At 41.3% G+C, this 17,453-nt stretch overlaps 1 protein-coding gene across 2 annotated transcripts in view; it reads left to right on the top strand.

Moving 5' to 3' along the window:
* Wdr43 (WD repeat domain 43) overlaps positions 1-14,921 on the top strand; it is a 52,217-nt gene extending 37,296 nt beyond the window's left edge. The window contains exons 13-18 of one of the 2 annotated variants that reach the window (XM_048353200.1): positions 226-257; positions 1,662-1,725; positions 4,637-4,750; positions 5,329-5,398; positions 13,196-13,245; positions 13,346-14,921. In XM_048353200.1, coding sequence (XP_048209157.1) covers positions 226-257; positions 1,662-1,725; positions 4,637-4,750; positions 5,329-5,398; positions 13,196-13,245; positions 13,346-13,534 — 519 coding nt within the window. In that variant the 3' untranslated portion in view covers positions 13,535-14,921. Of the gene's footprint in view, positions 1-225; positions 258-1,661; positions 1,726-4,636; positions 4,751-5,328; positions 5,416-5,464; positions 5,573-13,195; positions 13,246-13,345 lie in introns of those variants that run through there. The other variant, XM_048353201.1, reaches the window with a different exon arrangement.
* The last annotated feature ends 2,532 nt before the right edge of the window (positions 14,922-17,453 follow it).

The following is a 17,453-nucleotide window of genomic DNA, read 5'->3' as shown; positions in this document are numbered from 1 at the left end:
TATTTTATTTCTGTCTCCATTGGTTTGTCAATTCTGCAAGTTTATGTAAACCTTAGACTTTTGTGAAACTAAATTAAAAATATTGAAAGATTATTTTGTGTTGGGAGTGAGTAGATTGTATATGGAGTGACTTTGTACTGCAGTCATTGGATTCTGGGAGTTGGTGGAGATTGGCTGTCTCAGAAATGCTAAATGCTGCTCTTAATAGTGTTTTTTCTCCCTTAGCTTACCAAGCGGTTGCAAGGACACCCAAATAGGTAAGATGTTTAGGTAAGATGTTTAAGTGACTGGAATGACTCATTTTTTGAGACAGGCTCTCATTTTGTACACAAGCTGGCCTTGGACTTGCCATCTTTCTAGCTCGGGCACTCTACCGGATGATGAGGTTATAGACTTCAGGCAGGTCTGTGCTATAACACCCAGCTGAGATGCTTAATTTTTGTAAGTAAACTGGAAGTGATAAAATCAGCAACGTCTCGGCTGGGGATATAGCTTAGTGGTAGAGTGTGTTTGCTTAGCATTCTGGTGGTCCAGGATTCGACCCTCAATATTGTAGAAATTTGGTAACACCAGAATCTGACAAAAATTTTTGAAATGTCCAGTATTATTCATGCCATTTTATATTTAATAATTGTTAGTAAAAAAAAAATGCCTGTATAGAGCCAGGCGCCAGTGTCTCACACCTGTAATCCTAGCTGCTCAGGAGGCTGGGGTCTGAGGATCATGGCTTGAAGTGAACCATGATATAGTGAGGGACAACTGTATAGTGCTGCTCCTTCAGATTTTCACCTATTGCAGGGGTCTCTGGAACCTATCTGCGATAGGTGAGGGAATCACTGTATTTTAGTCATTTTATAAGTCAGTTTTATTAGCAGTGTGGTCTTTATCTTGATGACTGCTCAGTGGAAGAGCACTTAACTTAATATGTGCAATGTCCTAGACTCAGTGTACACCCCCTTTCCCCTTCAGCTTTAGCTGAAACACTATACTTACTTTTCACTAGATATCTTTTTTCCAAGACAAAAACCAAAAACAACAAAAAAACACCGTTTCCATTTCTTGGGATACTTTGGTATTTGAGACAAGATGTGGGATTGCACATGTGGTCTACTCTTCCAAGTGCTGGTATATAGGCTTCTGCCACTGAGCCATATTGTCAGTACCACACAGTTTTTCTTTTCTGATGTATTCTGTTAGCGCTGTTGGCTCATAAAGATAAATAATTAATTAGGATTGGCTCACAATTTTGATATCACCCACTTTTGGTCTATATTCTCTTCATGGTTGGCACGTAAGCTTTTGCTTTTTATTATTAATAGCAAATAGACACTGGGTTCAAATATGAACATAGATGGAAAATCATTTGAGGCCACTTGGGATAAAGATTACTGAACCTGGCATTAGTTGTGAAGTCAAATTGAGGTTTCATTCTTGGATTGTTTGAGAGAGGGGTTTTTGTCTTGTTCACTCCATGCCCCCACACCCTAAGAGATTAGTATTATGCAGGTAGATTCAGTGAAAAAAACTGAACTGTACAGAAGTAATTTATTGTAGTTATTTTCAAAGAACACGTTTTATCGGTCTCACTTGCCCATTTATAGTTGGTTGTCTATAGTCTTGAGTTAATGCATATTAGTTTACTTGGATTTCTTCTTTTTCAGTGCTGTGTTAATGGTCCAATGGCTGAAATGTGTGTTAACGGTTCATGCATCATACCTATCTACGGTACGTCTTCCTGAGGACAGGACTGGTAGTCATAATGTTTGATACATGGCTGATAACTCATCTCTTCTTCACTCACTATACTCTCCCTTTACAGACTGTTTTTCCCTAGGAATTGACAAGCACCCTTTCATACTACCTGTCTCCCCCCACCCCCATCCACTCCCCTTCTGGATTTAGAAGAAATATGTATTCTATAGAGGGGTTTTGAAAACACAGGAAGGGAAATTTTATGGATTAACATAATACCCTTCAGGTGTTTCATGCAAATTACCTTTTCAACAGGATTTTTTTTATAATTGGGGGAGCCATTTGTACATATTATACAAGGGATTTCATTATGAGAGTGCCATTGAATGTACCAAATTGTTTTCTTACTCTGTATATCTTGACCTAAGTTTAAATCTCTTTCCCCCACTTTGGTGCTAGTACTTGGCCTTGAACTTGGGGCTGAGGCCCTTTCTCCTTGTCTTTTCCCTTATGAATAGTACTTTACCAGTTGAGCCTCCTTTTGGTTTTGTTTTGGTGGTTAATTAGAGATAAAAGTCTCAGGTTTGTCTCTTCCAGTTGTCTTGGAACTGCCCTCATCAGATCACAACCTCTTCAGTTAGCTAGGATTATACAGGTGTGTGCCACCAACATCTGACCCCCCCTTTTAATGTAATAGGGCTAGAATTCAAGACCTCATGCTTTCTAGACAAGTGTTCTGTCACTTGAACTATAACCCTAGTAAAAAAAATGCACTTATTTGTTATAGTGTTAAGTTGGAGGTGTGTTTGTATGTGTGCACATCAGTCCTGGGCCTTGAACTCAGGGCCTAGGCACTCTCCCTGTGCTTTTTTGTTTGTTTGTTTAAGACCCAATGTTCTACCACTTGGCTTTTTTGGTAGTTAATTGGAGGTAAGAATCACTGGAGTTTATTGCCTGGGCTTTGAATTGTGATCCTCAGATCTCAGCTTCCTAATTTAGAATTGTAGGTCTAAACTACCAGCACTGGGCTTTGGTGTTTTTTTGTTTTTGTTTTAAGACAGTGTTTCATGTGGCTGGTCTTGAATTCAGCTTTGTGAGTACTGGGGGTTAGGCAAGGGTTTCTTATTTAGACCTGGCTGTGATTTGGGGCACTTTGTCAGTGTATTAGTTGTGCCTTATGCTAGAAATAACATGAGGTAAAATTTTTCTTTTATTTGACTAGTACTTTACAGGAAAATTTCCTAAAAGTTTAATGGATAGGTCTTAACTATCTTATCTAACTCCTGGTTGCTCTCCCTTTTTTACCATCTGACTTCTTTTTCCTCAGTGGTTTTAAATAGGGAAAGCTGGTGGATAAGCTGCTTTGAGGCCAGCAGTTTGTTTTTTGTGTGTCTGAGTAGAAGTCTGCCAAGACAGAAGTCTGTCTCAGGAATGGGGATAGAGAAGCAACAGTTGGAATGGGTTGAGTCTCCCAGCCAGTAGTAGTCCTTGGAAGTGAATTGCCAGTCAGCAAGGGGCAGTCTAAAGTTACCATCTGAGCCAGGCACCAGTGGCTCACACTTGCAATCCTAGCTACTGAGGAGGCTGAGATCTGAGGATCATGGTTCAACGCCAGCACAGGCGGGGAAGTCCATGAGACTCTTAATTCTAGTTAACCACAATAAAGCTGTAAGTGGAGCTGTGGTTTAACTGGTAGAGCTAGACTTGGGGGAGAAGTTCAGAGTGCCCAGGCTCTGACCAGTACCCCCCTTGACCTCCTTCCCCCATCCCTCTCCCCCAAACGGCCATCTGGCCTTAGGACTCTGGCTTGAAGGATAGGTGACAGTTATTTGTTTGGAAAGTAAGAAGAGATCCAGAAGGGGCTATAGTGAAATCAATGTCTTAAATTAACTACTGAGGTGAAAGTACTAGAAGTTGTGTAATGCTTAAGGCTATGTATAGAATAAGGAGGCCTTAACAGCATACTTAGTTATTTAAAAATTGTTTTATAGAGGTGATGTATAGAGGCATTACAATTACATACGTCAGATTACATTTTCTTTCCTGTAGTGTCTTCTGTTTTTTCACCCTCTCCCAGTCCCTTCCTCCCCTGAGTTGTATAGTTCACTTTCATCATGTCCAGTGAGTTCCACTGCTGTACTTTTTGATCCTTTTCCCTTGGGTTCTGTATCTACCCCCCAACCCTTCTGAAGATGTACACTTGAATATACCATACACAAGGTAAGAAGAACCTCAGGTAAAGAAGACAGAATCATCAAAAATTAAAAAAAACAAAGAGGTCTTGTTTACATGTCTTGGGAATTCATTTCAGTATGTATATTTTTATTTAAATATGAAGAGTCACTTTTAGGCATCGTGCTTTTGTGTTTCTCTCCTAAGACTATCCTCTTTTGGCCACACCATGTGTGGGTGTCTAGAATCCTGTATAATTTGTCATATCCCAGAGCATTTTAGATCTGAGAGAACATGTGCCATTTGTCTTTCTGAGCTTGGCTTACCTGTCTTAACATATTTGTTCTGGCATCATCCATTTCCCTTCAAATGACATTTTATTCTAACGGCTGTGTATTCCATTGTGTATAGGTGCCACATTTTTTTGGATCTACTCATCTCTTGTGCGGTATCTGGGCTGTTTCCTTACTTTGGTTATTGTAAATATTGTATGGCAATAAGCATGAATGTACTCTTATCATATCTGGTCTCATGATGTTCAGGATTGATGCCACAGGAGTGGTATACCCCTTATCTTTTGATGGAAATTTCTGCTTAAAAGCATTTTAACATTCAAATGAAATGCTATTTCTTGCTCAAATGTCAGAAATAGTAGGGAAAGTAAAGGCTAACTAAAAGGGAGAGTGAGTATAGGATCTCTTATAGCTCTACAGGGACTTGCCATAAATGTGATGCTAATATGAAGTCGTTTTTTTTTTTTTTTTTCCCCTAGTTGCCTGATCTTGTACACCAGCTGGGGACACTCTATCAGCTCATGGAAAGCAGAGTAAAAACTTTTCAGAAACTCTCCCACCTTCATGGCAAACTTATTCTGCTAATCACGCAAGTGAGTGAATCAGTTGTTGTGCACTAAAATGTTTGGAAGCAATAGGAATGAAATGAGGCATAACGGTTGTTTTCCTGAACATTGAGAGCGGCCTTGATTAGTAAGAAATTGCTACATCAGAATCCTGTGATCAATTTCAGAAGTATAGAAGTGTACACTAATCACTTCAGGTAGCTTTCAAGTTTTACAGAGTAAATCTGAAGAATACTGTCACCACCACATGTGCTGTGCGCCCCCCCCCCCCCCATTAGCCTTGCACTTTGATCCTCCTGTGTATGCCTCTGTAGCTAGGATGACAGGTGTGTACAACCACTCCCAACTTAATGAAGTGAGGTTGCTGTCATGTTTTACCTAGGCTGGCCTTTTTAACTGTAATCCTCCCAGTCTGTCTCCAGCGTTAGCTAGGATTGCAGCCGTGTGTTACTATACCCAGCCTTGAATTTTTTTGCAATGCCCTTTTCATTTTGTATTACAAGTGGTGGAGGTCAAGTAGGTAGATGTTTGCAGAAGTAGCCGTGGGTGGTGGTTGTGATACTTGAGAGGTTTATACTCAACTTCAAAGTCCTGTTGTCTTTCAGGTTACAGCATCAGAGAGGACGAAGAAAATGGCCTCTCCGGAACAGAAGGCAAAATTGGTGTATGAAGAAGGTAAAGGTGGAGGGTGGGAGGATAGGATCTACAACTGGATGGTTAATGTTTCACGGAGGATGGGAGGAGATAGGATCTACAGCTGGATGGTTAATGTCTCACAGTCACTTGTTTTCTTAGTTTGTAAAAGCATGCATGTAAGATCTTTGGCATACTTCTAATAAAATACCGTGGCAGTAATTTTTACACAATAAGGAAAGAAAAGAAACAGAAGTATGATATGATATTGAAAAACTGCCTTAGGTATGAAAAGGTTAAATAGATCCCCAAACAAGTTTTATATCAGTACGTTTAAGAACCAGATGTGGCTATAATTTTTATATACCTGTAATTCCACCTACTTAGGGAGGTGGAGGTAGGAGGATTGCTTCCTGAGTCTATCCAAATAAAAAACTCAAGGCTTTACTTGAAATTTGTAACAGAAAAGTTTAGGAGGTGTAGCTCAAGTGGTAGAGGAATTTCCCTTAGTACTTCAAAAACAAAACAAAAAGCCCTAGGTGATACTGGTTTATCTATTAGGAAACCAATGGCTAAAATTAACTTAAAGCTACTAAGTGTAAAATTAGCTTACTCAGAACACCCTGTTCAGAGGTTTTTACAGATGGTTTTGTCAATCCTTCAAGGAACATCATATTTGTTGGGCTAGATGCAAAGTTAATTGGTAGATTTCTGAGTTTTAAGACCCCCGTACCACCCCCAAATTTAATATTTTATGTACAAAAAGCATTTCTTGTCTTTTAGCCTTTCTTCTCCCCTCCCCTCTTCCAGTCCCAGGGCTTGAACTCAGGGCCCGGGCACTGTCCCTGAGCTCCTTTTGCTCAAGGCTAGCACTCTACCACTTACCACATTTTCTACTGATGTGGTGCTGAGGATTTGAAACCAGGGCTTCATGCATGCTAGATAAGCACTCTACCACTAAGCCATATCTCCAACCTAAACAAAGCATTTTTAAATCAAATGTAACCTTATTTAAGAGACAAGCACAGGCAAGAAAAGAACATTTCATGTTAATTTGTACAATTAATGTGTTAATTAAATCAAGTAACGTTTGAGACGGTCTTCTAAATGTTTATTTACTACATTTGTTTATTTAAGGATTGCCAGTTATTTAGCATCATAAAATCTAATGCTGTCTGCATATTATCAGTACGTCTTTATGCATCTTAAGTGACCTAAAAAAACAAGGCATTTAAGAGGATTTCATTAATGTATTAACGGAAATTTTTAGTAATTGAAAAAACAAAAATACTTATATATATGACTTTCTGGGGAGGAGAAAAAGGACCAATAAATATAAAATATGGCCATGATAGGGAAATACAAATTAAAATGCTAGTTATACTTCACTACATTGGGCAATTGAAAATAGATAGTACAAAGGATTTAGAGAGGGGCTGGGAATGTGGCTTAGCGGTAGAGTGCTTGCCTAGCATGTATAAAGCCCTGGGTTTGGGGCTGGGGATATAGCCTAGTGGCAAGAGTGCCTGCCTCGGATACACGAGGCCCTAGGTTCGATTCCCCAGCACCACGTATACAGAAAACGGCCAGAAGCGGCGCTGTGGCAGAGTGCTAGCCTTGAGCGGGAAGAAGCCAGGGACAGTGCTCAGGCCCTGAGTCCAAGGCCCAGGACTGGCCAAAAAAAAAAAAAAAAGCCCTGGGTTTGATTCCTCAGTACCACATAAACAGAAAAAGCGGGAAGTGGCTGCGGCTCAAGTGGCAGAGTGCAATCCTTGAGCAAAAAGAAGCCCTCAGGCCCTGCGTCCAAGCCCCAGGACTGGCCAAAAAAAAAGGATCTAGAGAAATGGCAACCCTATGGTGTGGTGTGGTTGTTCCCTTTAGAGAGCAACTTTGTAATCTCAGCTAAGAATTTGCCTGTCCCCTCATTTAGTGGATACTTGCAGCCATGGGCTACAGGAATGTCTGGACTTTTCTTCTTGGTGTTCTTGTTATCTTGTACATTCCAGCAGGTCTTTTGTGATGCTGAGTTTTCTCCATGCAAAGCAATATTGGTTAAAAATGAACACAGAAGTCAAAATAGAAAGCTCTATGCAACTGTGTTATTCATCTCAAAATTTTTTTGGTGGAGGGGGTATGGATAGTTTTGGGTTTCAACCCAGGGCCCGCAGCTTGCTAAGCAAGCACTATAATTCAAGCCACACCCACAGTCCACAAAATACTTTGTTTTGGAATATTTATTAGTTTTTATTAAAGTACATAAAAGGCTGGCATTGTAATCTGTAAATGAATTGTATACTTTCAAATTTAAAACTTGGATTTTAGATTTCTTTTGTCTGTTCATCCATCCATCCATCCATCCATCTGTGATGGTACCAGGGCTAAAACTCATAATTTTGTGCTCTCAGTTACCAGTTACATTTGTTTTGTTCCCCCCCCCCCCAAAAAAAAAGGGGGCTGGGCTGGCACTCTGCCAGCTGTGAGCCATGCCTTCCTGCTTTTTTTCTGGTTAATTAGAGATAAGATTGTCTTGGACTTGCTCTGAACTGTGATCCTTAGATCTCAGCCTCCTGAGTAGCTAGGATTACTGGCCATTGTTCCTGGGCTGGAGTTAAATCCGTCCGTCCCCCCCCCCCCCCTTTGTCCTTAGGGCTTGAGTGCTATCCCTAAGCTTCTTTTGCCTCAAGGCTAGCCCAGTACTACCTTAGCCACAGTACCACTTCTGGCTTTTTTAGTAGTTTAGTGTACATAAGTGTCTTAGTGACTTTCCTGCCTGGGTGGCCTTCTCACCTGTCCCCTCAGATCTCAGCCTTCGAAGTAGCTAGCATTGTAGGTGTATGCTACCCGCCCCAGGCTTGGGTTTTAATTTGTAATGAGAGGTGAACATCGCCTATATAAAGAAAAGCTTTTGAGGCCTTCAGTTTTTAAAAGAATATAAGAGAGTTTTGAGACCAAGAGGCCAGAGAACTCTGCTTGTAAAACAAATGTCCAAAGGGAAATTGTATAAACTCTGTCTTAGAATTTATATGATAAAGCCTTTTGAGCAGCTGTTCCATTCCTTGTTAGCAAAGTGTCACTGAAGGTGGTTTATTCCTTAGTACGGCACTTCCTCTGAGTGGGGTGTGTGGAGTGGAGGTGAGAGTTGACTATGCCTCTGTGCATCAAAAGTGAAACACGGATTGTTTCCATGTGAGTTGACTGCATATCCGCAGCCTGGCTCTGCACCACACACGCATATATATATGCCTGAGCCCGAGTGCTTTACATTTGAAATCTTTGGAGTGTGGGTTTTTGTTTATATTTCCCCATTGGGCATTCTTAATTTGAAAACAAAACAAAAAAAAAGCCCAAAGTGTTCTCAGATCTGAAGCTAATAAGCTTTTTATGATTATGTACATACCCAGTACTGGGTATTAAACACTGTACAACAACATGTACACTGAAAAGCTAACCAAATTAATTGTGCTTAGTGTCTAGCTTGCCCTTTGTTGTCTTTCTTAGCTGTTCCTTAACATGTCTTGAAGCTTTTTTTTTTTAAAGCAGATTCAGTCTTGTCCATAAGTTTTATTAATGTGGTTAGTTACCTTTTAAAAAATTACTCACTTATTGTCAAAGTGATCAGAGGGGTTACAGTTCCCATGTAAGGCAGTAGGTACATTTCTTGTCAAACTTGTTACCTCTTCCCTCATTTTTCTCCCTTCCCCCCAGTTGTACAGTTGGTTTACAGCATATAGGTTTTTTTTAATAAGTATTGCTGTTGCATTGGTTCACCTTTTACCCTTTGTCTCTATTTTGGTGTTCCCTTTCCCATCCTACTTCTGATAAACATATATACAACACCTAGGGTACCAAAATCAGTTACAGTGGCATCAGGGGCAAAACCATGGGGAAGAAAGACAAAAGAAAATGGCAGAAATTTATGCGGTACCTTGAACATAACAAAAACAATGATAAGCCACTTATTTCCATAACTTGGAGTTCATTTCACTTAGCATACATACATAGCCATTGAGCTATTGTGATCTTTCTAGGACTATCCTAGACGTGTACTAATTATTATCAATGAGGGAAACCATAGAGTCTATGTTTCTTTGGATCTGGCTCACTTCACTTAGTATGATCTCCCCCCCCCCCCCAAGCCTTTCCTTTTCCTTAACAATGGGGCAGTGTTCTTTCTGATAAAGGCATAGAATTCCATTGTGTATATGTACTACATTTTCTTGATCCATTCATCTCCTGAGGAGCATCTGCAGCATTCTTTCAATGAGATGGAAGAAGCAATCCAAAAATTTTATATTGGACAATAAAAGACCCCGAATAGCAAAAGTAATCCTCAGCAGGAAGAACAGTGCTGGAGGAATATCAATACCAAACTTCAAACTCGGTTACAAAGCTATAGTAATAAAAACGCCTTGGTATTGGCACAAGAACCGGCCTGAGTATCAATGGAATAGACCTGAAGACCCACAAATGAACCTGCAGACCTAATGGCTACTTACTCTTTCATAAAGGAGCTTAAAAAAAATAGGATGGGGGCTGGGAATAGGGCCTAGTGGCAAGAGTGCTTGCCTTCTATATATGAAGTCCTGGGTTCAGTGCCTCAGCACCACATATATAGAAAAGGCCAGAAGTGGCGCTGTGGCTCACGTGGCAGAGTGGTAGCCTCGAATAAAAAGAAGCCAGGGACAGTGCTCAGGCCCCGAGTCCAAGGCCCAGGACCGGCAAAAAAAAAGGGGGGTGGTGGAATACAGACAGCCTCTTCAAGAAATGATGCTTGGAGAATTGGTTAAACACATGTAACAAACTAAAGCTAGATCCTTATATATCACCCTGCACCAGAATCAATTCCAAATGGATCAAAGACTTGTGAAATCAGATACCTGAGAACATTGCAGGAAGGAATAGGAGAAACACTTGGTCTCCTTGGCACAGGATGAACCTTTCTTAATAAAGGCCCAGAAACACAACAAATCAAAGAAAGGTTGGATAAATGGGATTGTGTGAAACTGTGGAGGTTTTTTATGGCAAAGGACATACCTTGCAAGATAAACAGCCCACAGATTGAGAGAAGCTCTTTACTGGCCATACAACAAAGGCCTCATCTAAAATATACATAGAACTAAATTAAGTTCCTCCAAAACAAATCCTCAGAGAAACCAATGGTCCCCTTAATAAATGGGCTGAAGACCTAAAAAGAGACTTATCTGAAGAGGAAATGAGAATGGCCAAGAGACACATGAAACGCTGGACCTTGTTGGCCATAAAAGAAATGCAAATCAAAACAACACTGAGATTTCCTCATCCCAGTTAGAATAGACGTTATCAAGAAAGAACATAATAGCAAATGCTAGTGAGGATTCAGCCCAAAGAGAACTCTTAATACTGTGTTAGTGGGGATGTAAGCTTGTTCATCACTCTGGAAAGTAAAACATAGAAACTAACCTATTGCCCAGCAATTCCACTCCTGGGCATTTACCCAATTGAACACAAACAAGGTTACAGTAAAGCCTCTAGCCACTACCATGTTCATTGCATCCTTGTTCACTGTAGTTATGTATGTAATTAACCCAGATGTTCCTCAATGGGCGAATGGATTAAGAAAATAGGAATGTGTGTGTGTGTGTGTGTGTGTGTGTGTGTGTGTGTGTATGTGTATGTGTATGTGTATACACACAATTGAATTTTATTTATCCAATGGAAAGAATGATATTGTACCATAAGTAAGGAAATGAGAAGACTTAAAACATTATATTAAATGATGTAAGCGAGACTCAGAAAAATAGAGGTTGCATGGTTTCCCTCATTTGTGGTAGCTAGAATGTGGTATGCCACTGGTTAAGAGTGAATTAACTCTTTCAAAAGTGTTACATTTGATTTTAGACAATCAATCTCTTGTTTAATGTGTACTTAAAATAAAGGTAATGGCAAAAAAAAGAGAATTGATAAAATAATGGCATTCACAGGGAAATGGTCAGATCTTGAACGAATAATGTTGAGCGAGACAAGCCTAGAGCGCAGAGGACAAAGGCGCATGGTATCCCTGATATGTTGGAGGGGGAGGGGAGAACAGTAGAGATCATGTCTGTAAAACAACAAACTTCTTTTCAAATGGTATTTCTACATATTTTGGTCAGCGACTTTACATCATGTCTCCAAAACCAAACAATTACTGAATAAACATAAAAAGGTCTAGGCTAGACCTGCCAGGAGCACAGTAGCTCAACAGCTACATACATATGATTATATAAGAGGAGGCTAAGCAAAATGAACTCCAAGAGATGGAAACAGGAGGATTTTACTGTTGTAAATGTTTAATGTATTAGGTAAATTTCCTTTGACGTACCCCCTGTGGTCACTATATGTGATTCTGGTACACTGGATATTGTATATATGCTTATCTGAACTGGGGAAGGGAAAGAAAAATGAAGGAGGGTGTAACTAATATGACAAGAAATGTACTCACTACCTTATTATGTAACTATACCCTCTGTACATCTCCTTATCAATAACATTTAATTTAAAAAATGAATTAACTGAAGGGTAATAGATTGTATGGAGAGCTCAACTCATATAAAATATTAGAATGACTAGCTCAAGTTCCAACAAGATCAGCACCAGCAGTGGCGGGCCAAGGGGAGAAGGGTAGAAAAATGAAGGGGAAAGTAGGGAATGGGGACAATGCGCAAGGTGGGGGGGGGGCAGCTAGGAATGTTGAATGGTCGACACTATTCAGGTTTAATTTTATTCATAAACTGATTTGTTGAACGGCATTTCCTTTGTACAACTGCTTAAACATAGCAAACTTGAGAGTAATGTATGTTTTGTGCATAATCATGCATAGTCTGATCCCAATATTGGAGAGGTTGAAGCCAGGAGAACTGTGAGTTTGAGGCCAGACTGGGTTATATGAGATCTTGTCTCAGGGAAAAAAAGAATATTAATTTACTGTTTTTTGTTTTTTGTTTTTTTTTGCGCTATTGCAACCATACCTTGTGCTTACTGGGCAAGCACTCTACACTTAACTGCCAGGCCTTCACCTCCTTTTATTTTAGCTGTTTTTTTTGTTAGAGCCTTGTGCTTTTGCCAGGGACTGCCATAAACTGCAATCTTCTTGCATTTGTCTTCTGAGAAAACAGGTGTTTTCCACTGTGCCTGATTTCTTTCTTTTTTCTTTCAAATTTGATTCATTTCTTCATTGTCAAAGTGAAGTACAGAGGGGTTAGTTTCATACATAGGGCAGTGTGTACATTTCTTAGTTTACTTGTTACCTCCTCCCTCATTTCCCCCCTCCCCATTTCCCTCCCTCTTTGATTTATTTCTTTTTTAAATTTATTTGTTTATTAATTGAACACATTTTTTGACAAGGTGTTGTGCAAAAAGGGTACAGTTATATAGTAGGGCAGTGTGTACATTTCTTGTGATATCTTACGTCCTGTTTTTCTATCTCTTCTCTAGGTCAGGTAGACATATATACAATATACAATGTATCAAGAACATATACAGTAGCCACGTGGCCAAGCCCAAGAACGTTCGCCTAGGGCTTTAAATGTAATGTCGATATTAGACCATATGTCGACAGTAGTTGATTTATTTCTTGATACTGGGTCTTCCATTTTTTTTTTTGCCTACGGTGGTACCAAATTACAGTTCTCTTGATCTGCCTCTTTGAGTATCTGAGATTGAAGTGTGAGCTACCATGACTAGTTTTCATCTTGTATGGACAGTAGCTCAGTATAAATACTATTTCTGGAAGTAAACTCAACAATCTGGCGCTGCTTTGTTTTCAGGGAGGTTGTCTCTGCTTTGTTCATGAAATTAAGACCGATTGTTCCTCCCCTACAGAATCTTCTGAAGAGGAGTCAGACGGTGAAATTGGAGATAAGGATTCTGACGTATGTGGTTTGTTTCCTGGTATATAAGTCTGCCTTTATATCCTCATAGTTACACAAATGAGCCTTTCACAGTGCTTTCCTTCTTTGGTATTTCTACCAGGATGATTGGGATGAAGAGGAGGAGGAGAAAGAAAGTGGGAAAGATGAGGAGGCAGATGAAGAGGAGGAGGAAGAAGAGGAGGATGGTCAAGAAAAAGACGAAAATGGCGAGGACAGAGAGATGGCAAGTGAAAAGGAATTCAATGGGGAGTCTGACTTGGATCCAGAGAATGAAAGTGAAGAGGAGTAAGATAGCGGCCATGAAGCTGCGAACCAGCTCGACCTTGCTCGTGCTGCCAACCCTCCTGGGGAGGGCTGCCTGTGCCAGGCGGCCAGAGACCACGCACGTTTCCACCTTTGCAGTGGTGATCCCGCCACCTTGCTGCCCTGAGCACCCCGCATTCTAACTGTGTAAATAATTCTTTCAGTCGATGTTAATAAACTTTACACAGTAAATAGACACAATTTCTGCAATGTACTGACACGATTGTCCGATACATGGTCTATTTTTATACTCTGAGCACCCTAGTCGGTTGGTTCTGTGAGGAACTGACCTGAGTGGAGACATGTCCTGTGGGGTCACAGGCTGGACATGCGTGGAGGAGCCGGCACTCATCTGAGGCCGGTGTTGTTCATCGAGTCCAGGTGTGAGGCAACACGAGTGAGCTTTTCAATTTGGCACGTTTAGTTTATAACATTTTCATAAAAAAATGAAGGAATAACTAAAAACTGGAACAAAAATGATTGTGATGAAAAATCCACCAGTGCCCCTAGCCTGTCTAGTAACTGGGAATCTGACCTGGGTCAGATGGAGTATCTGGAGTGCTTCCCAAAAATAACCACTTATTTTTTAACTGTCACGTGAGATATTTTTTTAAACAAAACTTTAAAAATTATGGTAATGAAAAAACTAAAGCTTTTGACATATTAAGGGATTTTCTTATTTGCAACTTGCCTGTAAGAATCATTAGTGTATAGATTTAAAGTCCTCATTACCTGCAACTTTTTAAAAAAAAGTCACAGCTGCTTTTGAAGAGGTTCATTTTTATTTAAATTACTAATGGATCAAAGAACAATTGTTTATTTTTCTCTTTGGTTTTAGATATTAATGATAGCCTTGGAATTTTTCCCAAAGAAAATATTTTTATAATTCAGTAATTTAATGTTTTTCATTTTCATTACCCACTCTTGGCAGTGTTAGGATATCTGTTATCTTTAAGATAATCTTACTCAAGACTTTTTATGTACGTATACTAAGTATTTTGGTGCGCTATGAAAAGCTTTTTCAAAGGATCAGTCATTTTCTTTGTTTTTAAAGAATGAGCTAGTATTTACTTACTGCTGGCTAGGGACTATATGGATGGAAGCTCCCCTCTAAGGAAGGGCTGGGCAGATGGATTTATCTTTTTTCCCACCTGTGAATATGTAAAACCAAACCATTATCTCCAAGGGACTTTGTAAGATCCGTGGTGGAGCCGACCCTGCGAGTACCTCCTGGCGCCGAGCCGCAGGGCGTCCGGGGAGCCGTGTGAGCTGGCTGCTGGTGCAATGTACAGTTGTCTTTGTCTATATGGAACTGTTATGGCAAATTTAATACCATTCTCTTTGTAAAGTGAATAAATTACACATCTCTCTCCTGCGCTTGTCTCGTGGTATCTGTAGAGCAATGCAACCACATATTTGGACTTAGGGACGTGAAGCCTTTTTAAAAGTGGCTTTGCTCCTTTAGCATTAGCAGGTAAGTGCTACGTTACAAATGGACCAAGGACTTTGTTGTAATCTAGTGTCAGTTGTACCTGGTTTTGTGAGGGAGTCCTGCTGGGTTGCTGCTGGGTTGGGCCGTGTCACATCCCTAACCCTGGCTCTCTGGTATGTGCTAGTCGTGGGTGTTTTTTCTAGTTCTAATTTACGCACAACTTTTATGTATTTATTGTGTTTAAATTTCCAAGGCTTTTAAAAAAATGGTGAGGATTCCTTCTCTGCTTTTCATTTTTGAAAACTTTCTAATCACAATCAGATGAATGATCATTCACTGTATTTGGTTGTCGTTGCTTTATTAAATCTAGCCGATTTGTCTTCATCGTGTGTAAAGGAATGCATAAATTAAGCTGTGTTGTCTATTTACAAGTAGATTCTGGTCTAAATGTTTTTGCAAGGATATGGGACAGATGGTTGTGTTTGAGAATATTTAAACTCCTTGGGTGAAGAAGAGCATATTGGGTGTACAGATGTGGAAGCAGAAGTCAAGGATTCGGGCTTGGGGTTTCAAAACCTTAATGTGTGAGTGATGACTGAAGGTCAGAAATTCTATCTTGGAGAGTAGAACAGTGGGGGCGCTGATACGTGAAAGGTTACACTAATTCCTGGGGAGCATAATTCTACATTTAACAAATGCTGCTAACTGCTAAGCAAAATGAAAAATGGCTTGGCACTTGGAGAGCTGGTGTCCAGAAGGATCGCTGATCACTGGGCATGCTCATGCCACCCCCCCCCCCCCCCCCCCCCCCGCTCTGGCGCATGGAGTGAGTTGCTGCCTCTCAACATCTGAGTGCAGTGCTGGGGCCTCCCAGTTGTATGCACTTTTTTTTTTTTTTTTTTTGTCTTGGTACTGGGGATCAAACCCAGGACATGCACTTGCTAGGCAAGCACATTGCCACTGAGCTACATCCCAGCCTGTGGAGCCTCCAGTTGTGCCAGCACAATTACAAGTTCTCTGTTGGTCCATTGCTTCTGTCATTCCTTGTAAAGACTGGCATAGAAGTGCACTCACTGTTTCCACAAGACTGACCTCCCTGGAAAACAGACAATGAACTGGAGTGATGGACAGGCTTTTGTGTGGTGGGTACTTGGTATTGACTTGGGAGTTGGGAGTAGGGCTGGGGGGGGGGGGGAGGCTTAACCTAAGGGCACAGACCAGGAGGCAGCCTGAGTCAGCTAAGTGGGTATCTGGGGAAGAATTAGGTGAAGGCCGGACTGGGCTGGCAGTGCATGTGTGATGTGATGTGGGAAGGCACAAAGTGGGTGAGCATTAGGGTTGCACAGCCCTTGTAGACCATTGTAGGCAGGGACTGAGGGTGCTCTGAAGGGTTTGGCATCCCTGTTGTAGAATAAGGACCTCACGGGGTGGAAGGATTTGGCAGTAATCCCAGGGAGCGGTGGTAATGTGACGGGATAGAACTATAGTGATGCAGTTGGTTTTGGGGGGGGTGGGTGGTCTTGAGGTTGTAATTAGTGGAGCGTCAAAGGTATCAGGCGGCCAGTGTCGAGGGTGTGGGTGGCCTGTCCTGGGCCGTGGCTTCACGGGTTCCAGGCCCTAGATGCTCCCTCACGCTTTGGGCAGTGTTGGCATCACGTAAAGCTGCAGGTAAGCGTGTGTTTTAGCAATTTGGGGGTTCTGGGAAGCACCTTACAAGTCAGGAGCTAGCAGTCTGGTGGTGTCATAGATGTGAGCTTCCCAAGGGAATGGTAGAAACGAGCCCAGGGCCTGGCCCTGCGGCCCTGCAGGAAGGGGAAACCTCAGGGGACACTAGGAGGGACAGTGAGGTAGGAAGTATGGGCACTTCTGGGTTGAGCTTGTGGTGTGCTGTGGTTTCCAGCTGTGATTGCTACCATTCCCGCCCAGGCTGCCAGGGGCCTCCTCTTCAAGTTGGTCCACGTATCAAATTACATTTTCTTGTAACCTAGTTGCAGAGGTCTTGGCTTTTGTGGCATCTCAGCCGCCTGTGTCTTGTGCTGATGAAGTACAGCACCCCACGAAATGGAGCCACAGGCCACTGCAGTAATGTGGATTAACAGGCCTTGGTCAGTCTTAGAAAATGAGATGGGTGTAGAATGAGTGCAAGCCCACTTGTGCCAGGAAACTTGTAATTCTTGGTACTATATGAGACTTTCATATACATATGGGTCAATTTTAATATGAAAATGTTTTTGGGAAATTTTTAAAAAATCTGTATCACCAGGTGCTGGTGGCTCACGCCTGTAACCCTGGGAATCCTTCAGGAGGCTGAGCTCCGAGGACCATGGTTAGAAGCCACCCTTGTCAGGAAAATCTGTGAAGCCTATCACAATTAGCCACCAAAAAGCCAGAGTGGAGCTGTTGGTCAAGTGGTAGTAAGTGACAATGCTCAGGGACGGTGCCCAGGCCCCGAGTTCAAGCCTCAGTGCCAGCA

The sequence above is a fragment of the Perognathus longimembris genome, chromosome 8, assembly GCF_023159225.1.
Source record: "Perognathus longimembris pacificus isolate PPM17 chromosome 8, ASM2315922v1, whole genome shotgun sequence".
Classification (NCBI taxonomy): domain Eukaryota; kingdom Metazoa; phylum Chordata; class Mammalia; order Rodentia; family Heteromyidae; genus Perognathus; species Perognathus longimembris.
This window is presented reverse-complemented; position numbering and strand designations above follow the sequence as displayed.